This window comes from Triticum urartu, chromosome 3A (genome assembly GCF_056163025.1).
Source record: "Triticum urartu cultivar PI428250 chromosome 3A, HENAU_Tu73, whole genome shotgun sequence".
Lineage (NCBI taxonomy): Eukaryota > Viridiplantae > Streptophyta > Magnoliopsida > Poales > Poaceae > Triticum > Triticum urartu.
In genome coordinates this window covers 708011550-708039321 of record NC_141875.1, presented here as the reverse complement: position 1 = coordinate 708039321, position 27772 = coordinate 708011550, and the positions used below count along the sequence as shown (strand labels likewise).

The 27772-nt window shown below is 46.7% G+C and overlaps 3 protein-coding genes across 3 annotated transcripts; 2 read left to right on the top strand and 1 right to left on the bottom strand.

Moving 5' to 3' along the window:
• Positions 1-492: 492 nt before the first annotated feature.
• LOC147981952 (uncharacterized) lies at positions 493-1611 on the bottom strand. The gene is made up of 4 exons (XM_087516154.1): positions 1570-1611; positions 1334-1458; positions 864-867; positions 493-705 (listed from the first exon to the last, which is right to left on the bottom strand). The coding sequence occupies exons 1-4, from the start codon at positions 1609-1611 to the stop codon at positions 493-495; spliced, it is 384 nt and encodes a 127-aa protein (XP_087372280.1).
• A 1591-nt stretch (positions 1612-3202) lies between these two features.
• On the top strand, positions 3203-4302 carry LOC147981951 (uncharacterized). The gene is made up of 3 exons (XM_087516153.1): positions 3203-3508; positions 3608-4172; positions 4256-4302. The coding sequence occupies exons 1-3, from the start codon at positions 3203-3205 to the stop codon at positions 4300-4302; spliced, it is 918 nt and encodes a 305-aa protein (XP_087372279.1).
• A 6079-nt stretch (positions 4303-10381) lies between these two features.
• On the top strand, positions 10382-11073 carry LOC125549349 (putative calcium-binding protein CML19). The gene has a single exon (XM_048712787.2). The coding sequence runs from the start codon at positions 10490-10492 to the stop codon at positions 10934-10936; it is 447 nt and encodes a 148-aa protein (XP_048568744.1). The 5' UTR covers positions 10382-10489; the 3' UTR covers positions 10937-11073.
• The last annotated feature ends 16699 nt before the right edge of the window (positions 11074-27772 follow it).

Sequence of the window (27772 nt, the reverse complement as noted above, 5' to 3'; positions counted from 1 at the left end):
AGAACCCTCACTTGCCCTACTTGATGCCTCGACATCGACAAAAAGCCAAAAACCCTAATTGACCCTACTTGATGCCTCAGCGTCGAGAAAAAGCCAAAAACCACAAATTGACCCTACTTAAGCTCACAATCATTAGTTGAACAGAAACATACTTAAGATCACAATCATCAATTGCAAACATCTTACTTAAGATAACATTAACCAGCTGTAAATACCACCACATTCAGCACTAGTTCAAATCCATACATAATCATAGTACTAGATTAGTACATTACATATCCATAGTTCAGGAGTACTCATAGTTAATAGAATTTAAACTACTATCATTACAACAAATGCCAAACCACACCCTAGAAAAGGTCAGCAAATGCCAAATGACATTGTCCATTCTTCTCTTCCACGACCACCTGCTTATCCATTTATGATGGCCTTGATCCCTTCCAGCTTCACATTGCTCTCTTCAACTGTCTTCTTGAGCTCATCAATGTGGATCTACAAATTCTTCCTCTCTTCACCTAGCTTCAACTTCATGTTCCTAATGACACTAGCTTGAGCAGCTGCTAGATTCTTAACAGTGTCATACTTCTCCTGCAACTTGGTGGTTTCAGCATCTTTCCTTTCTATCACCGCCCTCTGCTCCTGGGCATCCATAAGTGCATTTACATCTTCAACCAACTTCTCACAGCTGGCCTGGAGTTTCTTTTTCTATTGTGTCAGGTCATGAACAACAAATGAATGCATTAGAATGTCCTCATTCCTGTCTCTCTTACTTTGTTCATACATAAAACATAACTTAGATAGTGCATTCTCAAGGGTACTGGGCCAAGATGGATCAATCCATTCTACTAGTCCACAATTTTTACCTTCCTGAAAAAAACAATATCAACATAAAGAATCACATAACAGTGACTTGCTTACAATGATGGGCTAGATTACTTTAAACTAAAATTTAGATCATGCAAGCTCAAGCTCAAGATAGAATATTTAAACATGTCCTAAAGTAAACATCCTAAAATAAACAATGATTTGCTCTAAAGTAAACAACTACTAAGTAAACAATGATGGTGTGCTAACGCATGCATCTTCTGTCTTAAAATAAGCTAACATGGCAGAGTTAATAAAATGACCTAACTAAACAATGTTGCCAGATCTAGACTAAACAATGCTGCCAGAGTAAACAATTAATGAATCCACTTTCCAAACTTCACAATATAATACAATGGCTACTGCCACATTACATGTCCATGGCAAACAAATGACAGATCTATTAAGTTAATCCACAACTTCCAATTAGTTAAGTTGGAACCATACCTTCTCTGCAAAACAAAGAAACCTCCTGCCAGTGTGAATCCCTTCGAAAGCAACACGCCTCTCTGCTGCCTTCCCGTGTCCATGGCACAAAACATACATATCTGTCTCAGGGCCCTCGAAATCCGAGTCTTTGGTGCTAGCAGGAACCTGGAGTGCAAAGGAATGACAGAGATATGGTCCATAATTTGAAAAGAAGCTCATTCGAGAAATCCCCAAATATCAAAACGTAACCCTAACTCTGAGAACGAGTGAACTGACTTTAATGGTGCCGTCGTCGGAAGCTGAGCTCATGTACTCCATGGTGTGCCCGCTGCTATCCAACCATCACTCCACGACACCATGGCGCTGCGGCGGCGGGGCAGCGCGACGGTGACGATGCGGCGACCAAGAACAGAGCGAGAGCGAGAAGAGAGCGAAAGATGAGCGAGTGAGGAGCGAGAGAGCAGAGTGGATAAGGAGTAACAGTTCGCTCTTTTGACTGCTAGGACCCAACGGCGCCGTCTCACACCGTCTAACGGCTGCCGGGACGGCCTGGAGTGCCACGTAGGCGAAAAATGGGCCCCACCTATAATAAACTCACTTAACGCGGCCCGATCCGCCGATCAGTGGTTTTTGCAAAAGAATTACGCAAGACATGGTGCTTTCTGCAGAGAATCTGTATCCCAGTGTTTTTCACAAACCTAGCCCTCAAAGTGATGGTTTTATGCAATTTACTCTATCTGCCCTGATGGCAAGGGTGGACGTCTCTCCCTGGCGAGCCCCCTTGAGGACCACGTGGATCCAGGTGTCCGGCTCCTAGTTAATCTGCTGCACACCGAGCACGAGAGTCCCTTTGATGGTCCACCGGTTCCTCCTCGTGTCGACCAGCCTCTGTTGCAGCTCGTTCATGAAGGCCGTGTAACCTTTGCCTGAAGCAGCCACGTTCAGTCTGAGCGGCACGTAATTTGCCTCGGTCTTGATGAGAAACAAATGATAATAACTTCTTGCTGTTACATTCTGTAAAAGTGCATGCTCTAGAAAATATAACTAAAAGTCCGATCTTACATTCCTATAGAAATTTATGAAAGATGGGGACCAAAATCGTAAGAGAGGTTTGCTGTTTGTTATATATCATACATAGAGTAGTACACACTTCTTTCTTGTTAATTTCTGTACGTAGTGACTGTGATCTTTCCTCGCTATATACTTCTTACATATCATAAGTAGCTAGCAAGCAGATATTCAACTCACTACTCTCTGATTTTTGACCATGGAGCCCCAACGCCAAAAGGTATTTCTGCTCTATGAGATGATAGATACGAAGTTGCACTACTATAGTTGGCTTACACGTTGAAGACGAACGACGGCGCTGTCAGGCCCGATCCCAGAGCTTCCGGTCTCCCGTTCGGCTTCCATCCGGCCCTGGAATCAATAAGATCGACCAAGGGGAACAGTTATCCAACGTATCTCAAAATGAAGAATGAAAGAAACGAATAAACGACATCACTTACTGTTACGGCCCAAGTACCACCCTGTCAAGACGAGGCCTCAACGCCCACATGGCCGGAACGGGCCCCTCGTGTTCGGAGGCCCAGCAGCCGCTTCCCAGCCCATGTTTGGGACACCCGGAGCAAGGTTAATTAGGGCTTGGGTTTTCCGGAGAGGGGCATGGAAGAACTAGTATCTGGCGGCGGCTCTCATTCCCCTGTCCTCTCTCTCTGATCTTCCTCGATTCCCCAATTCTTGTATCTTGGATCCTGTACCAGCCACCTAAATCGCTATTAGATCGACCTGGACTGTAACAAGTGGTATCAGAGCCTCTTTCCCACCCCGATCCGTTGCCGTTTCTCCCTCAGATCTGGCGGGTCGGTTCCCATCGATCATCCAAACCAGACGAGGCAAGGCTGCGACGATGGAGGAGCACACCAAGGCGTTGGCGGATCTGACGGCGGCCATCTCGGCTCTAACGACCAAGATCGACGAGATCCACCCGGTGGTCCTCGACCTGCAAGGGTGGAAGCCTACGATCGAACAGTCCGTGGAGGAGTTGCGGGCCAAGGTGGGTGATCTGCGCTCGCATCTGGCGCAGGCGGCGCCGGGGAAGGCGCCCGCGACGCTGGAAGTGGAGGCACCAAGGAGGGAGGCGCCACCGGTGCGATTAGGGGATCTTCCTCCCCTGCTTCCTATGGCGGCGTCAGCATCATGCCAGACGGCGGATGTGGAGTCGGCAAGGAATGGAGGGCCGCCAATCCGCTTGACGGATCTGCCTCCTCTGCTTCCCCTGACGGCAGCAGCTCCGTGCCAAGCGGCGGACGAGCCGTTCTCGCCTCGTGGTGACGGCAGGCAGGGGCACGTCGGCCATGGCTTCTCAACACTTCACCGGGGGAAGTCACCGGGTGAGCACACCCTGGGGGCGCCTCCGGTCACCGGTGCGTTCGATTCTCATCATCTCGGGGAGAGTTCGTTTGCGGGGGATCGAAATTTTTCTCGCCTACCTTTTCCTCCGCGTTTTGATTTCCCCACTTTCGATGGCAGTCAGCCTCGGCCATGGCAGCTAAAGTGCGAAGCCTATTTCCGGGTCTGCATGCTCTCTCCCGAAACTTGGGTGAGTTGTGCCACCATGTACTTCACGGATGGGGCTCTTTCCTGGCTTCAAGCCACACAAGCACATCTTCTGTACTCTCGTTGGGATGATTTCGCCACTGCTGTTTGTTTGCAATTTGGTCGGGAGGAATTTCAGGTCCTTTTGCGTCAGTTCAATGGTCTCAAACAGACTGGGTCAGTGACTGAATATGCGGACAAATTCACACAGTTCATGCATAATCTCACTGCCCATCACACCTCTTGGGAGCCCGTTTTCTTTATTACTCATTTTGTGGATGGTCTTCTTAAGGAAATCAGAGCTGCTGTCTTGTTGCATCGACCCCAAACACTCGATACTGCCGTGGATTTGGCTTGTTTGCAGGAAGAGGTGTTGGAGGCTATGAAAAGAGACGATCGGCGGGCCCCTAGTGGCTCCCATTCCCGGGCCATTCCGCGCACGGCCCTCCCCCTGCCACCTTCTCCACCACCTCGACAGGCGGCGGGGAGCAGCTCGGATGCGCGTGCTGAGGACCGCCGCGCCACAGAGGCGGCTCGAGCACCGGCAAGCGACGACCGGATGTCTACGCTGCGAGCTTACCGACGGGCCAAGGGGCTCTGTCTCACCTGTGGTGAACGGTGGGCCCGTGATCATCGTTGCGGGCCTATGGTCCAGCTTCATGTTGTCGAGGAAATGCTCGAGATGTTGCACACGCCGGCGACGGACACTGAGGAAGAACAACTGGAGGCGCCATCGGCAGATTGTTGCATGCTATCTAGAGAGGCGGTGGAGGGTGCTGACTCGCCCTCAACTATGCGCCTCCATGGCTGGGTGTAGAACAGAGAGGTTTTTATGTTGATCGACTCTGACTCGTCTCACAGTTTTGTAAGTTCGGCCCTGGCGGAGCGGTTGCAAGGGGTTTAGGCAGCCCGTCACCCTTTCTCTCTTCGGGTGGCCAATGGAGAGCAGATGCGCAGTGATCAGGAGGTTTCGGGCTGCCAGTGGCGGTCTCATGGGGTGGAATTCCACACCACCTTCAAGGTTCTGCCGTTGGGATGCTACGACGCCATTCTAGGCATCGATTGGTTAGCAACACATAGCCCGATGCAAGTCCACTGGTTGGAAAAGACGATGAGCTTCGAGTACCAGGGCAAGCGAGTGCATCTGCAGGGAGCTCGGCCTGATACCTCCTCCTGTCAGATGATATCCAAGGATGAGCTTAACTTCATGATACAGAACTCTGCCGTCGCTCGAGTGGTGCAACTTTGTGTGCTCCAGGAACAGGCCAAGGAACCACCATTGCCAGCTGAAGTGAGCGAGTTGATTGAGTAGTATGAAGTGCTTTTTGAAGAACCAAGGGGACTTCCACCACATCGGGTGTTCGATCATGCTATTCTGTTGGTGCTAGGAGCGAAACCGGTCAATCTGAGACCATACCGACACAGCCCAGCGCAGAAAGATGAGGTGGAGAAGCAAGTCGCCGACATGCTTGCCCAAGGGATCATTCAGCCAAGCGTCAGCCCGTTTGCCTCACCGGTGTTATTGGTGCAGAAGAAGGATTTGACATGGAGGTTTTGTGTGGATTATCGCCATCTCAATGCGATCACTGTCAAGAATCGCTACCCCCTTCCCATCATTGACGAGCTGCTGGACGAGTTGGCGGGGTCTTGTTTCTTTACCAGCTTGGACTTGAGGGTAGGATATCACCAGATCCGTATGAGGCCGGGGGATGAATACAAGACAGCCTTCAAGACGCATCATGGACATTTTGAGTTCAATGTCATGCCATATGGAGTCACAGGGGGGCCAGCACATTTCAAGGGGGCATGAACATCATCCTGTCCCCTTTGTTGCGCAAAGGAGTTCTTGTGTTCATTGATGATATACCTGTCCACAGCTCAGACTTGATCACTAATGTTCGGTTGTTGCGCCAAGTCTTCAGCCTGTTGAAGGAACACCACCTCAAAATCAACCGCAACAAGTGCTCTTTTGTTCGACCCAGTTTGCTCTACCTTGGGCATGTAATCAGCAAGGAGGGGGTTCGCACTGATGCAAAGAACATCGCGGCACTCCAGTCTTGGCCGCCCCCGACCACAGTGAAAGAAGTGCGTGGATTTTTGGGTTTGGCAGGGTATTATCGGAAGTTCGTCCGTGGTTTCTCCCTCATTTGCCGGCCGCTGACGGACCTGCTGAAGAAAGGTACGGTTTTCTGCTGGACTGACGAGGAAGAAGGCTCGTTCCGGGCACTTCAGAAAGCTCTGATCTCAGCCCCTATGTTGGCCTTGCCCGACTTCAAGAAACCATTCCACTTGGAGACCGATGCTTCTGCACACGGAATTGGCGCGGTCCTCTCCCAGAACAAGCACCCAGTTGGGTTCCTGAGCATGTCACTCGGGCCGCGCAACAGCGCCCTATCCACTTATGAGAAAGAGGGGCTCGCGATCCTGATGGCCGTTGATCACTGGCGCCCGTACCTGCAGAGCGACGAGTTCACAATCCACACCGACCAACGAAGCCTCATCCATCTTGAAGATCAGCGGTTGGCGACTCCTTGGCAACAAAAGATCATGGCCAAACTTCTAGGCCTTCGCTATCGCATCATCTACAAGAAGGGCACTGACAACCGAGCAGCCGACGCGCTCTCGCGCCGCCCAGGCCCGCCTCAAGGTGATCTGGCAGCGATCACCTCTGCTGTGCCCGCCTGGCTGGAGGATGTACAGGCAGGCTACCAAGGTGATGCGGAAGCGCAGAAAATTCTCACCAGGCTTGCAACTTCACCAGAAGGAATTGATGGTTTCCTGTTGGACAATGGTGTCATCAAGCACCGAGGCCGGGTCTGGCTTGGGGGCAACGTGGCCACCCAGAGGCATGTTTTGGAAGCGCTACACACCGGTGCCATCGGTGGACATTCAGGATTCAACGCTACATATCGTCGTGTGAGGCGTCTCTTTACATGGCCCGGTCTTAAACACCGTGTGAAGCTGTTCGTGGAGGCATGCCAGACTTGCAAGCAGGCCAAGCCGGAGCGTGTGCATTACCCAGGTCTCCTGGAGCCATTGCCGGTGCCCACACAAGCATGGCAAACGATCTCGATGGACTTCGTGGAGGGGTTGCCGCACTCATCCAACCACAACTCCATCTCGGTGGTGGTGGACAAATTCTCACGGTACGCGCATTTCATTCCGCTCCGGCATCCTTTCACCGCTTTCCAAATGGCGCAGGCTTTTGTCTCTCATGTATACAAACTCCACGGCCTCCCGGAGTCGATCATCTCCGACCGGGACCCCATCTTCACAAGTGTGCTGTGGAAGGAGCTTTTTCGGCTGACGCACACTCAACTCCACATGAGCACGGCTCGTCATCCCCAGACGGACGGGCAAACGGAACGGGTCAACTTGTGCTTGGACACTTTCCTGCGCTGCTTCGTCCATGCTTGTCCCACCAAATGGTACGCATGGTTCCCTCTAGCTGAATTCTGGTACAACACGTCCCCGCACTCAGCTCTTGGCACTACTCCTTTCGAGGTGCTCTACGGCCACGCCCCGCGTCATTTCGTCATCGTCGACCCTGTGGCTTGCGCTTCTCCGGACTTGGCGGAGTGGCTCCAAGATCGCGCCCAGATGACGGCCCTCATTCGTCAACATCTGCTGCGGGCTCGCCAAAACATGAAGGACTCCGCGGACAAACATCGTTCCCACAGAGTCTTCGAGGTGGGCGATTGGGTTTTCCTCAAGCTGCAACCCTACGTCCAGCGATCGGTGGCGACGCGCAGCAATCAGAAGCTCGCTTTCCACTACTTCAGCCCCTACAAGGTGCTTCATCGCGTGGGTGCAGTGGCGTACAAGTTGCAGATGCCCGAAGATAGCACCGTCCACCCCGTCTTCCATGTCTCCCGGCTGTGGCAAGCACTGCCGCCCATGGAACAGGCGCTTCAACAACTGCCAAGGACGGCATCCCTGACGCCCGTGCCAGAAGAAATCCTGGAGGACCGCATCATCCAGCGGGGTGGCGCATCCGTTCCCCAGGTGCGTGTTCGTTGGACCGATCAGCCACCTGAGTTAGCCACCTGGGAGGACAGGACAAAGCTTCAACACCATTTCCCGAGCGCGCCAGCTTGGGGACAAGCTATATCTCAAGGAGGAGGGAGTGTTACGGCCCAAGTACCACCCTATCAAGACGAGGCCTCAACGCTCACTGGGCCGGAACGGCCCCTCGTGTTCGGAGGCCCAGCAGCCGCTTCCCAGCCCATGTTTGGGACACCCGGAGCAAGGTTAAGTAGGGCTTGGGTTTTCCGGAGAGGGGCATGGAAGAACTAGTATCTGGCGGCGGCTCTCATTCCCCTGTCCTCTCTCTCTGATCTTCCTCGATTCCCCAATTCTTGTATCTTGGATCCTGTACCAGCCACCTAAATCGCTATTAGATCGACTTGGCCGTAACACTTACACATTGCCGTCCTTAGCCTTGACGATGAACGGGAGGAACAGTAGCAGTGCAGCAACCACGGCCACCTTCTTCATCAGCATCGTGCAAGGTGCTAGATCGATGCGCCCCTTTGACTGGGTGGTTTGCTTGGTTGCATCCTGGCTAGGGAGGGTTGGGGGTATTTATAGCCATGTTCTCAGTACCTGTCCAGCTAGCCTCCACACACACACACACACACACACACACACACACACACATGCACGCACGCACGCACGAACAAATGAAAGGACAGGAAAAAGTTGCCACAACTGACGAAAATAGGATACCCGTAGGGGTGCAGAGATGGTTAGACTTCTGTCGATCATGGTTTTTCGGGCCAAAGCGATGAAATAAAGACAAAGTACAGGCTCATCAAGTGGGTTATTATTTGTAGACCGAAGGACCAGAATGGGCTCGGGATTGATATTTTAGAGGTAAAAAATAAAGTTTTGCTCACCAAATGTTTGTATAGGCTTTCGGTTGAGACCGTAGGTATGTGGGGTTCAAATCCTACGTAACAAATACCTCCAATCTAAGACCTTGTCCCAGGTATCCGTAAGACCAAGTGATTCACCTTTTTGGCAGGGGCTAATCAGAACGAAAACAACGTTCTTTCATAGGACTAAATTCATCATTTAAAGCGGTAATTCAACTAGATTCTATGAGTATACATGGTTAGGGTGATGCCTTTAGCCACAGAATATCCATCTCTTTATAATATTGTACAATTAATGTAAGGACGCTTATGTTGCTACAACATTGCACTCGGTTCCTCTAATTATCTATTTCAGACGTCCTTAGTCGGAGACCGATGGGATGCGTGCCTTCATCTAGTGCGAAGGTTGATGGATATACACGTATCGAATGAGCCAGATGCATTTCACTGGAAACTATCTGTTAGTGGAGTGTTCTCGATGAAATCTATGTATTTAGACCTCAATGACTTTGGTCCAATTTCGAAATCATTGCATATTTGAAAGGTTAGCTCCAGCTGAACGCTGTCTCACCAAGCTGTCTTTGCTACTGATGCGCACCCCGGTGACAGACCGAACCTTGATGCCGGCAGACTACACGGCTGCGCCGCGACGAGCTGACCTGAGCATAGTCTGCCCTCCGGCGTGGGCTCCGTTCTTACCCTTCCTTCACAGAGTTATGGGCCGGACCCAGCTCCAGCTCCTAGAAAAGAGGGGGAAGGAGGGGCGGCCCTGCTGCTCCGGCTCCCCGACGGACCAGCTCGCCGAGCTCCTCCGGCGGACTACCTCCCCCACGACCGCCTGGGCGTCGACGCCGGAGGCCCTCAGCTCCGCTGAGCACCTGCTCGGACTAAATGGAAACGAGGAAAAGGGAATCGGGATAAGGCTTTTTTCTGAAGCGGAAGATAGCGACGTGCTTGGTCTCTAACGGCCTTGTCGGGTAGCGCGTGCGCTCAGCACAACCAAATCGTGCAGCTGCGCGATTAAGAATTTGGGTTGTTTCTTTTCTCTTTGCGTTGCTATGTAGTACATACCTTTTTGTGATTAATGAAATCTACCGTAGAACAGCTTCAAACAAATTAACTGAGAATCATTGTCCAGCTACCTACTCATGGGGAAAGACCAAACATGACCGAACGGCCCGAACATGACTTGGTCGTCGCCGGCGGCGAGGTGAGTGTATTATATGCGCACCTTGCATGCCGGGAGGGGGGATACTGACACGCCAAAGCTCTGGGATATTATAGGCTTCCAATAACATACTCCTATATGTCAGCAGCAACCGACGAAAGTCGCTGGCTGGCTTGGCTTGCATGGAATATACCGTCACAAAAGGCCCATGCATGCAGGAGTATTATATACTTCGATGTGCTCGTTCAACTTTGCAGTTTCCCTCCTCGACGACGGCTGAAAACGAATTGACACCGTCAACCGACCCGTTCGTCGGCCTCATCAATAATTTGGCCTTGAATCCATCAACACAACCGGCTAGCTGCACGCTTGTCCGTACGTACTAGTGCCGCCTGTATATATATATACACGCATAGGCACTTGAGGCTAAACACCAGAACCAGAAGCTAAGCTAGCGTTGCAGTAATCTCAGGCTCCCCGCACATTAACACACGGTCACACACTGCTACCACAGCCACGATTCCCAGGTGATCACCGTAGCAAGCAAGCGAAGATGGTGCACGCCGCGACGGCCGAGCGCTTCAGCAGCGTGTTTGCCTCCTTCGACCGCGACGCCGACGGGAGGATCTCGGCGGCGGAGCTGCGGCTGTGCATGAAGGCGGCGCTGGGCGAGGATGTGTCGGTGGAGGACGGCGAGGCGCTCGTGGCGTTGGCCGACACCGACGGAGACCAGTTGCTGGACGAGCTGGAGTTCCTCCGGCTGGTGGCGCCGCCGGAACCAGAGGAAGAGGAGGAGCGGTGCCGGGGGCTGAGGGAGGCGTTTGCGATGTACGAGGTGAAGGGCGAAGGGTGCATCACGCCGGCGAGCCTGATGCGGATGCTCGCCAGGCTAGGGTCCGAGCAGGGCATCGAGGAGTGCCGCGCCATGATCCGCAGGTTTGACCTGAATGGAGATGGAGTGGTTTGCTTCGACGAGTTCAAGGTCATGATGGATGCCTAGCAGCTTTTTGTCCATCGGCCAGTCTACTGAATACATATCCTGATACTAGGCTATAGTTTTAACCCGTACACAATTTAGGTACTTATAATCTTTTTTGCCAGGGAATATTGAACAGATACATCTAATACTTGGCACTATGTTGGCTTGCTCCGTTTGGTTGGAGTAGTAGTGCCATGGATCTTATAAACCGAAATGGATAAAGTACTACGAAAACCAATTCGGTGCCCAGACTTATCTGCACCTGGCAAGAAAAAAAATTCAAAACAAATACTTAAAAAACCAAAAAAATCCAATTTTTTTTGTGAACAAGTTTGTGCGCGAGGTTCGCTTCAAATTTCAACTTATTTGAACATACAAGCAGCTCTCAGCAAAAAAACAAATTGGGTCAGAACAGTGTGTGAACAGTAAACCTTTTTACAGACCCTGATTTTGCTTTTTTGCTGAGAGTTGCCCAGATGTCCAAATAAGTTGAAACTTGGAGCGCACCTCACGCATAAACTTATCTACCACACAACAAATTGTAATTTTTTGAAGTACTTGTTTTGATTTTTTTCGTCAGGGGTGGTGCAGATGAGCTCGGGAGTAGAAACGCCGACAATGTTGAGTTATCTATTAGCGCATCTACGTCCGAGCGGTGCCGTCCGGACGTGTTGTGTCATTCAACACATATTTGTATCTGTCCGCTGAGCGGTTCAGACGTGTTTTATTCCATGAATCAAAGACAAACGTGTGTGTGGGGGGTGGGGGGGGGGGGATCGCGTGCGTTCAGACCGCTGCCAAGCCTGTGTCTGATCACCCTGACCCACAAAAAAACACCTCCCTCGCTTGCGCGCGCTTTCCATCTGAAACGCTCAGCGGCGCTCCATAGTGTCAATGTCGCATTCATACCTGTTTAGAACGCACACGACCTCTCACTGGCACCGACATTGAATCGGCGCGCCCACCAAGAGAGTGTCGCCCATACCGCTTTTCGATGCAGGTGATTGCTCCGTGTTCAAACGACACGACGGTCGTCCGTCCGTCCGTCTGCTGACCACCTTATTGACACGCGGTTGCAGAGGAAGCTACTCTACTGCCACCTGCTACCTCTTGAGCACTGCGTTGGTTTTCGCTTGAAGAGGAAAGGGTGATGCAGTAAAGCAGCGTAAGTATTTTCCTCAGTTTTTGAGAACCAAGGTATCAATCCGGTAGGAGACCATGCGCGAGTCACCTCGTACCTACACAAACAAATAAGAACCTCGCAACCAACGCGATAAGGGGATGTCAATCCCTTCACGGCCACTTGCAAGAGTGAGATCTGATAGAGATGATAATAATAAGATAAATATTTTTTGGTATTTTTATGATATAGATTGAAAGTAATGATTGCAGAATAAAATAGATTGGAAATATATATGATGGAAAATAGACCCGGGCGCCATAGGTTTCACTAGTGGCTTCTCTCAAGAAAGTATAAGTATTACGGTGGGTGAACAAATTACTGTCGAGCAATTGATAGAAAAGCGAATAATTATGAGAATATCTAGTTATGATCATGTATGTAGGCATCACGTCTGTGACAAGTAGACCGACTCCTGCCTGCATTTACTACTATTACTCCACACATCGACCGCTATCCAGCATGCATCTAGAGTATTACGTTCATGAGAACAGAGTAACGCCTTAAGCAAGATGACATGATGTAGAGGGATAAACTCATGCAATATGATATAAACCCAATCTTTTTATCCTCGATGCAAACAATACAATACGTGTCGTTTTCCTTTCTATCACTGGGATCGAGCACCGCAAGATTGAACCCAAATCTAAGCACTTCTCCCATTGCAAGAAAGATCAATCTAGTAGGCGAAACCAAACTGATAATTCGAAGAGACTTGCAAAGGTAAACCAATCATACATAAAATAATTCAGAGAAGATTCAAATATTGTTCATAGATAAACTTGATCATAAACCCACAATTCATCGGATCTCGACAAACACATCGCAAAAGAAGATTACATCGAATAGATCTCCAAGAGAATCGAGGAGAACTTTGTATTGAGATTCAAAGAGAGAGAGAAGAAGCCATCTAGCTACTAGCTATGGACCTAAAGGTCTGAGGTAAATTACTCACACATCATCGGAGGGGCCATGGAGGTGATGTAGAGGCCCTCCGTCATCAATGCCCCCTCCGACGGAGCTCCGGAAAAGGCCCCAAGATGGGATCTCTTGGGTACAGAAGGTTGCGGCGGTGGAAAAAGGGTTTCGTGGTGCTTCTGGATGTTTTCGGGGTATGTCAATATATATAGGAGGAAGAAGTAGGTCGATGGACCAACAAGGGGCCCACGAGGGTGGAGGGCGCGCCCAGGGGGGTAGGCGCGCCCCCCTGCCTCGTGGCCTCCTCGATTGTTTCTTGACGTCCACTCCAAGTCCCCTGGATCACGTTTGTTCCAAAAACCATGCTCCCGAAGGTTTCATTCCGTTTGGACTCCTTTTGATATTCCTTTTCTACGAAACACTGAAATAGGCAAAAACAACAATTTGGGTTGTGCCTCCGGTTAATAGGTTAGTCCCAAAAATAATATAAAAGTGTAAAATAAAGCCCATTAACATCCAAAACAGATAATATAATAGCATGGAACAATCAAAAATTATAGATACGTTGGAGACGTATCAAGCATCCCCAAGCTTAATTCCTGCTCGTCCTCCAGTAGGTAAATGATAAAAACAGAATTTTTGATGTGGAATGCTTCCTAACATATTTATCAATGTAATTTTTCTTTGTTGTGGCATGAATGCTTAGATCCGAAAGATTCAAGATAAAAGTTTAATATTGACATAAAAATAATAATACTTCAAGCATACTAACTAAGCAATTATGTCTTCTCAAAATAACATGGCCAAAGAAAGTTCATCCCTACAAAATCTTATAGTTTGGACATGCTCCATTTTCGTCACACAAGAATGCTCTCATCATGCACAACCCCGATGACAAGCCAAGCTATTGTTTCACACTTTAGTAATCTCAAACGTTTTTTAACTTTCACGCAATACATGAGCGTGAGCCATGGATATAGTGAAGGAAATATGCCCTAGAGGCAATAATAAAGTTATTATTTATTTCCTTATAATCATGATAAATGTTTATTATTCATGCTAGAATTGTATTAACCGGAAACATAATACATGTGTGAATACATAGACAAACAAAGTGTCACTAGTATGCCTCTACTTGACTAGCTCGTTAATCAAAGATGGTTATGTTTCCTAACCATGAACAATGAGTTGTTATTTGATTAACGAGGTCACATCATTAGTTGAATGATCTGATTGACATGACCCATTCCATTAGCTTAGCACCCGATCGTTTAGTATGTTGCTATTGCTTTCTTCATGACTTATACATGTTCCTATAACTATGAGATTATGCAACTCCCGTTTGCCGGAGGAACACTTTGGGTGCTACCAAACGTCACAACGTAACTGGGTGATTATAAAGGAGCATTACAGGTGTCTCCAAAGGTAGATGTTGGGTTGGCGTATTTCGAGATTAGGTTTTGTCACTCCGATTGTCGGAGAGGTATCTCTGGGCCCTCTCGGTAATGCACATCACTTAAGCCTTGCAAGCATTGCAACTAAATGAGTTAGTTGCGGGATGATGTATTACAGAACGAGTAAAGAGACTTGCCGGTAACGAGATTGAACTAGGTACTGGAATACCGACGATCGAATCTCGGGCAAGTAACATACCGATGACAAAGGGAACAACGTATGTTGTTATGCGGTCTGACCGATAAAGATCTTCGTAGAATATGTAGGAGCCAATATGGGAATCTAGGTCCCGCTATTGGTTATTGATCGAAGACGTGTCTCGGTCATGTCTACATTGTTCTCGAACCCGTAGGGTCCGCACGCTTAAGGTTACGATGACAGTTATATTATGAGTTTATGCATTTTGATGTACCGAAGGTTGTTCGGAGTCCCGGATGTGATCACGGACATGACGAGGAGTCTCGAAATGGTCGAGACATAAAGATTGATATATTGGAAGCCTATGTTTGGATATCGGAAGTGTTCCGGGTGAAATCGGGATTTTACCGGAGTACCGGGAAGGTTACCGGAACCCCCCCGGAGCTAAATGGGCCATGATGGGCCTTAGTGGAAAAGAGAAGAGGCAGCCCTACATGGGCTGTGCGCCTCCCCCTTCCCCTAGTCCTATTAGGACTAGGAGAGGTGGCCGGCCCCCTCTCTCTCTTTTCCCCCTCCGCGAATCCTATTCCAACTAGGATTGGGGGGGACTCTCCTGGCGTGCCACACCTTGGCCGGCCAGCCTCCCCCCTCTAGTCCTTTATATATTGAGGCAGAGGCACCCTAGAACACACAAGTTGATCCACGTGATCTATTCCTTAGCCGTGTGCGGTGCCCCCTGCCACCAGTCCTCGATAATACTGTAGCGGAGTTTAGGCGAAGCCCTGCTGCTGTAGTGCATCAAGATCGTCACCACGCCGTCGTGCTGACGGAACTCTTCCCCGAAACTTTGCTGGATCGGAGTCCGGGGATCGTCATCGAGCTGAACATGTGCTCAAACTCGGAGGTGCCGTAGTTTCGGTGCTTGATCGGTTGGATCGTGAAGACGTATGACTACTTCCTCTATGTTGTGTCAGCGCTTCCGCAGTCAGTCTGCGTTGGGTATGTAGACAACACTCTCCCCTCTCGTTGCTATGCATCACATGATCTTGCGTGTGCGTAGGAAAATTTTTGAAATTACTACGAAACCCAACAGTGGTATCAGAGCCTAGGTTATTTATGTTGATGTTATATGCACGAGTAGAACACAAGTGAGTTGTGGGCGATATAAGTCATACTGCCTACCAGCATGTCATACTTTGGTTTGGCGACATTGTTGGACGAGACGACCCGGACCAACATTACGCGTACGCTTACGCGAGACCGGTTCCCCCGACGTGCTTTGCACATAGGTGGCTTGCGGGCGACTGTCTCTCCAACTTTAGTTGAACCAAGTATGGCTACGCCCGGTGCTTGCGAAGGTTAAAACGGAGTCTATTTGACAAACTATCGTTGTGGTTTTGATGCGTAGGTGAGATTGATTCTTGCTTAAGCCCGTAGCAGCCACGTAAAACTTGCAACAACAAAGTAGAGGACGTCTAACTTGTTTTTGCAGGGCATGTTGTGATGTGATATGGTCAAGACATGATGCTGAATTTTGTTGTATGAGATGATCATGTTTTGTAACCGAGTTATCGGCAACTGGCAGGAGCCTAATGGTTGTCGTTTTATTGTATGCAATGAAATCGCGATGTAATGCTTTACTTTATTACTAAGCGGTAGTGATAGTCGTGGAAGCATAAGCTTGGCGAGACGACAACGATGCTACGATGGAGATCAAGGTGTCACGCCGGTGACGATGGTGGTCACGACGGTGCTTCGGAGATGGAGATCACAAGCACAAGATGATGATGGCCATATCATATCACTTATATTGATTGCATGTGATGTTTATCCTTTTTATGCATCTTATCTTGCTTTGATCGACGGTAGCATTATAAGATGATCTCTCACTAAATTATCAAGAAGTGTTCTCCCTGAGTATGCACCGTTGCGAAAGTTCTTCGTGCTGAGACACCACGTGATGATCGGGTGTGATAGGATCTACGTTCAAATACAACGGGTACAAAACAGTTGCACACGCGGAATACTCAGGTTATACTTGACGAGCCAAGCATATACAGATATGGCCTCGGAACACGGAGACCGAAAGGTCGAGCGTGAATCATATAGTAGATATGATCAACATAACGATGTTCACCATTGAAAACTACTCCATCTCACGTGATGATCGGTTATGGTTTAGTTGATTTGGATCACGTAATCACTTAGAGGATTAGAGGGATGTCTATCTAAGTGGGAGTTCTTTAATTAACTTGATTAAATTGAACTTAAATTTATCATGAAACTTAGTACCTGATTAGTATCTTGCTTGTTTATGTTTGATTGTAGATAGATGGCTCGTGCTGTTGTTCCGTTGAATTTTAATGCGTTCCTTGAGAAAGCAAAGTTGAAAGATGATGGTAGCAATTACACGGACTGGGTCCGTAACTTGAGGATTATCCTCATTGCTGCACAGAAGAATTACGTCCTGGAAGCACCGCTGGGTGCCAGGCCTGCTGCAGGAGCAACGCCAGATGTTATGAACACGAAAAACCATGCTCCCGAAGGTTTCATTCCGTTTGGACTCCTTTTGATATTCCTTTTCTACGAAACACTGAAATAGGCAAAAACAACAATTTGGGTTGTGCCTCCGGTTAATAGGTTAGTCCCAAAAATAATATAAAAGTGTAAAATAAAGCCCATTAACATCCAAAACAGATAATATAATAGCATGGAACAATCAAAAATTATAGATACGTTGGAGACGTATCAAGCATCCCCAAGCTTAATTCCTGCTCGTCCTCCAGTAGGTAAATGATAAAAACAGAATTTTTGATGTGGAATGCTTCCTAACATATTTATCAATGTAATTTTTCTTTGTTGTGGCATGAATGCTTAGATCCGAAAGATTCAAGATAAAAGTTTAATATTGACATAAAAATAATAATACTTCAAGCATACTAACTAAGCAATTATGTCTTCTCAAAATAACATGGCCAAAGAAAGTTCATCCCTACAAAATCTTATAGTTTGGACATGCTCCATTTTCGTCACACAAGAATGCTCTCATCATGCACAACCCCGATGACAAGCCAAGCTATTGTTTCACACTTTAGTAATCTCAAACGTTTTTTAACTTTCACGCAATACATGAGCGTGAGCCATGGATATAGTGAAGGAAATATGCCCTAGAGGCAATAATAAAGTTATTATTTATTTCCTTATAATCATGATAAATGTTTATTATTCATGCTAGAATTGTATTAACCGGAAACATAATACATGTGTGAATACATAGACAAACAAAGTGTCACTAGTATGCCTCTACTTGACTAGCTCGTTAATCAAAGATGGTTATGTTTCCTAACCATGAACAATGAGTTGTTATTTGATTAACGAGGTCACATCATTAGTTGAATGATCTGATTGACATGACCCATTCCATTAGCTTAGCACCCGATCGTTTAGTATGTTGCTATTGCTTTCTTCATGACTTATACATGTTCCTATAACTATGAGATTATGCAACTCCCGTTTGCCGGAGGAACACTTTGGGTGCTACCAAACGTCACAACGTAACTGGGTGATTATAAAGGAGCATTACAGGTGTCTCCAAAGGTAGATGTTGGGTTGGCGTATTTCGAGATTAGGTTTTGTCACTCCGATTGTCGGAGAGGTATCTCTGGGCCCTCTCGGTAATGCACATCACTTAAGCCTTGCAAGCATTGCAACTAAATGAGTTAGTTGCGGGATGATGTATTACAGAACGAGTAAAGAGACTTGCCGGTAACGAGATTGAACTAGGTACTGGAATACCGACGATCGAATCTCGGGCAAGTAACATACCGATGACAAAGGGAACAACGTATGTTGTTATGCGGTCTGACCGATAAAGATCTTCGTAGAATATGTAGGAGCCAATATGGGCATCTAGGTCCCGCTATTGGTTATTGATCGAAGACGTGTCTCGGTCATGTCTACATTGTTCTCGAACCCGTAGGGTCCGCACGCTTAAGGTTACGATGACAGTTATATTATGAGTTTATGCATTTTGATGTACCGAAGGTTGTTCGGAGTCCCGGATGTGATCACGGACATGACGAGGAGTCTCGAAATGGGCGAGACATAAAGATTGATATATTGGAAGCCTATGTTTGGATATCGGAAGTGTTCCGGGTGAAATCGGGATTTTACCGGAGTACCGGGAAGGTTACCGGAACCCCCCCGGAGCTAAATGGGCCATGATGGGCCTTAGTGGAAAAGAGAAGAGGCAGCCCTACATGGGCTGTGCGCCTCCCCCTTCCCCTAGTCCTATTAGGACTAGGAGAGGTGGCCGGCCCCCTCTCTCTCTTTTCCCCCTCCGCGAATCCTATTCCAACTAGGATTGGGGGGGACTCTCCTGGCGCGCCACACCTTGGCCGGCCAGCCTCCCCCCTCTAGTCCTTTATATATTGAGGCAGAGGCACCCTAGAACACACAAGTTGATCCACGTGATCTATTCCTTAGCCGTGTGCGGTGCCCCCTGCCACCAGTCCTCGATAATACTGTAGCGGAGTTTAGGCGAAGCCCTGCTGCTGTAGTGCATCAAGATCGTCACCACGCCGTCGTGCTGACGGAACTCTTCCCCGACACTTTGCTGGATCGGAGTCCGGGGATCGTCATCGAGCTGAACATGTGCTCAAACTCGGAGGTGCCGTAGTTTCGGTGCTTGATCGGTTGGATCGTGAAGACGTATGACTACTTCCTCTATGTTGTGTCAGCGCTTCCGCAGTCAGTCTGCGTTGGGTATGTAGACAACACTCTCCCCTCTCGTTGCTATGCATCACATGATCTTGCGTGTGCGTAGGAAAATTTTTGAAATTACTACGAAACCCAACAGTGGTATCAGAGCCTAGGTTATTTATGTTGATGTTATATGCACGAGTAGAACACAAGTGAGTTGTGGGCGATATAAGTCATACTGCCTACCAGCATGTCATACTTTGGTTTGGCGACATTGTTGGACGAGACGACCCGGACCAACATTACGCGTACGCTTACGCGAGACCGGTTCCCCCGACGTGCTTTGCACATAGGTGGCTTGCGGGCGACTGTCTCTCCAACTTTAGTTGAACCAAGTATGGCTACGCCCGGTGCTTGCGAAGGTTAAAACGGAGTCTATTTGACAAACTATCGTTGTGGTTTTGATGCGTAGGTGAGATTGATTCTTGCTTAAGCCCGTAGCAGCCACGTAAAACTTGCAACAACAAAGTAGAGGACGTCTAACTTGTTTTTGCAGGGCATGTTGTGATGTGATATGGTCAAGACATGATGCTGAATTTTGTTGTATGAGATGATCATGTTTTGTAACCGAGTTATCGGCAACTGGCAGGAGCCTAATGGTTGTCGTTTTATTGTATGCAATGAAATCGCGATGTAATGCTTTACTTTATTACTAAGCGGTAGTGATAGTCGTGGAAGCATAAGCTTGGCGAGACGACAACGATGCTACGATGGAGATCAAGGTGTCACGCCGGTGACGATGGTGGTCACGACGGTGCTTCGGAGATGGAGATCACAAGCACAAGATGATGATGGCCATATCATATCACTTATATTGATTGCATGTGATGTTTATCCTTTTTATGCATCTTATCTTGCTTTGATCGACGGTAGCATTATAAGATGATCTCTCACTAAATTATCAAGAAGTGTTCTCCCTGAGTATGCACCGTTGCGAAAGTTCTTCGTGCTGAGACACCACGTGATGATCGGGTGTGATAGGATCTACGTTCAAATACAACGGGTACAAAACAGTTGCACACGCGGAATACTCAGGTTATACTTGACGAGCCAAGCATATACAGATATGGCCTCGGAACACGGAGACCGAAAGGTCGAGCGTGAATCATATAGTAGATATGATCAACATAACGATGTTCACCATTGAAAACTACTCCATCTCACGTGATGATCGGTTATGGTTTAGTTGATTTGGATCACGTAATCACTTAGAGGATTAGAGGGATGTCTATCTAAGTGGGAGTTCTTTAATTAACTTGATTAAATTGAACTTAAATTTATCATGAAACTTAGTACCTGATTAGTATCTTGCTTGTTTATGTTTGATTGTAGATAGATGGCTCGTGCTGTTGTTCCGTTGAATTTTAATGCGTTCCTTGAGAAAGCAAAGTTGAAAGATGATGGTAGCAATTACACGGACTGGGTCCGTAACTTGAGGATTATCCTCATTGCTGCACAGAAGAATTACGTCCTGGAAGCACCGCTGGGTGCCAGGCCTGCTGCAGGAGCAACGCCAGATGTTATGAACACGAAAAACCATGCTCCCGAAGGTTTCATTCCGTTTGGACTCCTTTTGATATTCCTTTTCTACGAAACACTGAAATAGGCAAAAACAACAATTTGGGTTGTGCCTCCGGTTAATAGGTTAGTCCCAAAAATAATATAAAAGTGTAAAATAAAGCCCATTAACATCCAAAACAGATAATATAATAGCATGGAACAATCAAAAATTATAGATACGTTGGAGACGTATCAAGCATCCCCAAGCTTAATTCCTGCTCGTCCTCCAGTAGGTAAATGATAAAAACAGAATTTTTGATGTGGAATGCTTCCTAACATATTTATCAATGTAATTTTTCTTTGTTGTGGCATGAATGCTTAGATCCGAAAGATTCAAGATAAAAGTTTAATATTGACATAAAAATAATAATACTTCAAGCATACTAACTAAGCAATTATGTCTTCTCAAAATAACATGGCCAAAGAAAGTTCATCCCTACAAAATCTTATAGTTTGGACATGCTCCATTTTCGTCACACAAGAATGCTCTCATCATGCACAACCCCGATGACAAGCCAAGCTATTGTTTCACACTTTAGTAATCTCAAACGTTTTTTAACTTTCACGCAATACATGAGCGTGAGCCATGGATATAGTGAAGGAAATATGCCCTAGAGGCAATAATAAAGTTATTATTTATTTCCTTATAATCATGATAAATGTTTATTATTCATGCTAGAATTGTATTAACCGGAAACATAATACATGTGTGAATACATAGACAAACAAAGTGTCACTAGTATGCCTCTACTTGACTAGCTCGTTAATCAAAGATGGTTATGTTTCCTAACCATGAACAATGAGTTGTTATTTGATTAACGAGGTCACATCATTAGTTGAATGATCTGATTGACATGACCCATTCCATTAGCTTAGCACCCGATCGTTTAGTATGTTGCTATTGCTTTCTTCATGACTTATACATGTTCCTATAACTATGAGATTATGCAACTCCCGTTTGCCGGAGGAACACTTTGGGTGCTACCAAACGTCACAACGTAACTGGGTGATTATAAAGGAGCATTACAGGTGTCTCCAAAGGTAGATGTTGGGTTGGCGTATTTCGAGATTAGGTTTTGTCACTCCGATTGTCGGAGAGGTATCTCTGGGCCCTCTCGGTAATGCACATCACTTAAGCCTTGCAAGCATTGCAACTAAATGAGTTAGTTGCGGGATGATGTATTACAGAACGAGTAAAGAGACTTGCCGGTAACGAGATTGAACTAGGTACTGGAATACCGACGATCGAATCTCGGGCAAGTAACATACCGATGACAAAGGGAACAACGTATGTTGTTATGCGGTCTGACCGATAAAGATCTTCGTAGAATATGTAGGAGCCAATATGGGCATCTAGGTCCCGCTATTGGTTATTGATCGAAGACGTGTCTCGGTCATGTCTACATTGTTCTCGAACCCGTAGGGTCCGCACGCTTAAGGTTACGATGACAGTTATATTATGAGTTTATGCATTTTGATGTACCGAAGGTTGTTCGGAGTCCCGGATGTGATCACGGACATGACGAGGAGTCTCGAAATGGGCGAGACATAAAGATTGATATATTGGAAGCCTATGTTTGGATATCGGAAGTGTTCCGGGTGAAATCGGGATTTTACCGGAGTACCGGGAAGGTTACCGGAACCCCCCCGGAGCTAAATGGGCCATGATGGGCCTTAGTGGAAAAGAGAAGAGGCAGCCCTACATGGGCTGTGCGCCTCCCCCTTCCCCTAGTCCTATTAGGACTAGGAGAGGTGGCCGGCCCCCTCTCTCTCTTTTCCCCCTCCGCGAATCCTATTCCAACTAGGATTGGGGGGGACTCTCCTGGCGCGCCACACCTTGGCCGGCCAGCCTCCCCCCTCTAGTCCTTTATATATTGAGGCAGAGGCACCCTAGAACACACAAGTTGATCCACGTGATCTATTCCTTAGCCGTGTGCGGTGCCCCCTGCCACCAGTCCTCGATAATACTGTAGCGGAGTTTAGGCGAAGCCCTGCTGCTGTAGTGCATCAAGATCGTCACCACGCCGTCGTGCTGACGGAACTCTTCCCCGACACTTTGCTGGATCGGAGTCCGGGGATCGTCATCGAGCTGAACATGTGCTCAAACTCGGAGGTGCCGTAGTTTCGGTGCTTGATCGGTTGGATCGTGAAGACGTATGACTACTTCCTCTATGTTGTGTCAGCGCTTCCGCAGTCAGTCTGCGTTGGGTATGTAGACAACACTCTCCCCTCTCGTTGCTATGCATCACATGATCTTGCGTGTGCGTAGGAAAATTTTTGAAATTACTACGAAACCCAACAGTGGTATCAGAGCCTAGGTTATTTATGTTGATGTTATATGCACGAGTAGAACACAAGTGAGTTGTGGGCGATATAAGTCATACTGCCTACCAGCATGTCATACTTTGGTTTGGCGACATTGTTGGACGAGACGACCCGGACCAACATTACGCGTACGCTTACGCGAGACCGGTTCCCCCGACGTGCTTTGCACATAGGTGGCTTGCGGGCGACTGTCTCTCCAACTTTAGTTGAACCAAGTATGGCTACGCCCGGTGCTTGCGAAGGTTAAAACGGAGTCTATTTGACAAACTATCGTTGTGGTTTTGATGCGTAGGTGAGATTGATTCTTGCTTAAGCCCGTAGCAGCCACGTAAAACTTGCAACAACAAAGTAGAGGACGTCTAACTTGTTTTTGCAGGGCATGTTGTGATGTGATATGGTCAAGACATGATGCTGAATTTTGTTGTATGAGATGATCATGTTTTGTAACCGAGTTATCGGCAACTGGCAGGAGCCTAATGGTTGTCGTTTTATTGTATGCAATGAAATCGCGATGTAATGCTTTACTTTATTACTAAGCGGTAGTGATAGTCGTGGAAGCATAAGCTTGGCGAGACGACAACGATGCTACGATGGAGATCAAGGTGTCACGCCGGTGACGATGGTGGTCACGACGGTGCTTCGGAGATGGAGATCACAAGCACAAGATGATGATGGCCATATCATATCACTTATATTGATTGCATGTGATGTTTATCCTTTTTATGCATCTTATCTTGCTTTGATCGACGGTAGCATTATAAGATGATCTCTCACTAAATTATCAAGAAGTGTTCTCCCTGAGTATGCACCGTTGCGAAAGTTCTTCGTGCTGAGACACCACGTGATGATCGGGTGTGATAGGATCTACGTTCAAATACAACGGGTACAAAACAGTTGCACACGCGGAATACTCAGGTTATACTTGACGAGCCAAGCATATACAGATATGGCCTCGGAACACGGAGACCGAAAGGTCGAGCGTGAATCATATAGTAGATATGATCAACATAACGATGTTCACCATTGAAAACTACTCCATCTCACGTGATGATCGGTTATGGTTTAGTTGATTTGGATCACGTAATCACTTAGAGGATTAGAGGGATGTCTATCTAAGTGGGAGTTCTTTAATTAACTTGATTAAATTGAACTTAAATTTATCATGAAACTTAGTACCTGATTAGTATCTTGCTTGTTTATGTTTGATTGTAGATAGATGGCTCGTGCTGTTGTTCCGTTGAATTTTAATGCGTTCCTTGAGAAAGCAAAGTTGAAAGATGATGGTAGCAATTACACGGACTGGGTCCGTAACTTGAGGATTATCCTCATTGCTGCACAGAAGAATTACGTCCTGGAAGCACCGCTGGGTGCCAGGCCTGCTGCAGGAGCAACGCCAGATGTTATGAACGTCTGGCAGAGCAAAGCTGATGACTACTCGATAGTTCAGTGTGCCATGATTTACGGCTTAGAATCGGGACTTCAACGACGTTTTGAACGTCATGGAGCATATGACATGTTCCAGGAGTTGAAGTTAATATTTCAAGCAAATGCCCGAATTGAGAGATATGAAGTCTCCAATAAGTTCTATAGCTGCAAGATGGAGGAGAACAGTTCTGTCAGTGAGCATATACTCAAAATGTCTGGGTATAATAATCACTTGATTCAATTGGGAGTTAATCTTCCAGATGATAGCGTCATTGACAGAATTCTTCAATCACTGCCACCAAGCTACAAGAGCTTCGTGATGAACTATAATATGCAAGGGACGAACAAGACTATTCCCGAGCTCTTCGCGATGCTGAAAGCTGCGGAGGTAGAAATCAAGAAGGAGCATCAAGTGTTGATGGTCAACAAGACCACTAGTTTCAAGAAAAAGGGCAAAGGGAAGAAGAAGGGGAACTTCAAAAAGAGCGGCAAGCAAGTTGCTACTCAAGAGAAGAAACCCAAGCCTGGACCTAAGCCTGAAACTGAGTGCTTCTATTGCAAGCAGACTGGTCACTGGAAGCGGAACTGCCCCAAGTATTTGGCGGACAAGAAGGATGGCAAGGTGAACAAAGGTATATGTGATATACATGTTATTGATGTGTACCTTACTAATGCTCGCAGTAGCACCTGGGTATTTGATACTGGTTCTGTTGCTAATATTTGCAACTCGAAACAGGAACTACGGATCAAGCGAAGATTGGTTAAGGACGAGGTGACGATGCGCGTGGGAAACGGTTCCAAAGTCGATGTGATCGCAGTCGGCACGCTACCTCTACATCTACCTTCGGGATTAGTATTAGACCTAAATAATTGTTATTTGGTGCCAGCGTTAAGCATGAACATTATATCTGGATCTTGTTTGATGCGAGACGGTTATTCATTTAAATCAGAGAATAATGGTTGTTCTATTTATATGAGTAATATCTTTTATGGTCATGCACCCTTGAAGAGTGGTCTATTCTTGTTGAATCTCGATAGTAGTAACACACATATTCATAATGTTGAAGCCAAAAGATGCAGAGTTGATAATGATAGTGCAACTTATTTGTGGCACTGCCGTTTAGGTCATATCGGTGTAAAGCGCATGAAGAAACTCCATACTGATGGACTTTTGGAACCACTTGATTATGAATCACTTGGTACTTGCGAACCGTGCCTCATAGGCAAGATGACCAAAACACCGTTCTCCGGTACTATGGAGAGAGCAACAAATTTGTTGGAAATCATACATACAGATGTATGTGGTCCGATGAATATTGAGGCTCGTGGCGGATATCGTTATTTTCTCACCTTCACAAATGATTTAAGCAGATATGGGTATATCTACTTAATGAAACATAAGTCTGAAATATTTGAAAAGTTCAAAGAATTTCAGAGTGAAGTTGAAAATCATCATAACAAGAAAATAAAGTTTCTACGATCTGATCGTGGAGGAGCATATTTGAGTTACGAGTTTGGTGTACATTTGAAAAATTATGGAATACTTTCGCAACTCACGCCACCCGGAACACCTCAGCGTAATGGTGTGTCCGAACGTCGTAATCGTACTTTACTGGATATGGTGCGATCTATGATGTCTCTTACTGATTTACCGCTATCGTTTTGGGGATACGCTTTAGAGACAGCCGCATTCACGTTAAATAGGGCACCATCAAAATCCGTTGAGACAACGCCTTATGAACTGTGGTTTGGCAAGAAACCAAAGTTGTCGTTTCTAAAAGTTTGGGGCTGCGATGCTTATGTGAAAAAGCTTCAACCTGATAAGCTCGAACCCAAATCGGAGAAATGTGTCTTCATAGGATATCCAAAGGAAACTATTGGATACACCTTCTATCACAGATCCGAAGGCAAGACTTTTGTTGCTAAATTCGAAAACTTTCTGGAGAAGGAGTTTCTCTCGAAAGAAGTGAGTGGGAGGAAAGTAGAACTTGATGAGGTAACTGTACCTGCTCCCTTACTGGAAAGTAGTGCATCACAGAAAACTATTTCTATGACACCTACACCAGTTAGTGAGGAAGCTAATGATGATGATCATGAAACTTCAGAACAAGATACTACTGAACCTCGTAGATCAACCCGAGTAAGATCCGCACCAGAGTGGTACGGTAATCCCGTTCTGGAAGTCATGCTGCTAGATCATGATGAACCTACGAACTATGAAGAAGCGATGGTGAGCCCAGATTCCGCAAAGTGGCTTGAAGCCATGAAATCTGAGATGGGATCCATGTATGAGAACAAAGTATGGACTTTGGTTGACTTGCCCGATGATCGGCAAGCAATTGAGAATAAATGGATCTTCAAGAAGAAGACTGACGCTGACGGTAATGTTACTGTCTACAAAGCTCGACTTGTCGCGAAAGGTTTTCGGCATGTTCAAGGGATTGACTACGATGAGACCTTCTCACCCATAGCGATGCTTAAGTCTGTCCGTATCATGTTAGCAATTGCCGCATTTTATGAGTATGAAATTTGGCAGATGGATGTCAAAACTGCATTCCTGAATGGATTTCTAGAAGAAGAGTTGTATATGATGCAACCAGAAGGTTTTGTCGATCCAAAGGGAGCTAACAAAGTGTGCAAGCTCCAGCGATCCATTTATGGACTGGTGCAAGCCTCTCGGAGTTGGAATAAACGTTTTGATAGTGTGATCAAAGCATTTGGTTTTATACAGACTTTTGGAGAAGCCTGTATTTACAAGAAAGTGAGTGGGAGCTCTGTAGCATTTCTGATATTATATGTGGATGACATATTATTAATTGGAAATGATATAGAATTTCTGGATAGCATAAAGGGATACTTGAATAATAGTTTTTCAATGAAAGACCTCGGTGAAGCTGCTTACATATTAGGCATTAAGATCTATAGAGATAGATCAAGACACTTGATTGGACTTTCACAAACAACATACCTTGACAAAATTTTGAAAAAGTTCAAAATGGATCAAGCAAAGAAAGGATTCTTGCCTGTATTACAAGGTGTGAAATTGAGTAAGACTCAATGCCCGACCACTGCAGAAGATAGAGAGAATATGAAAG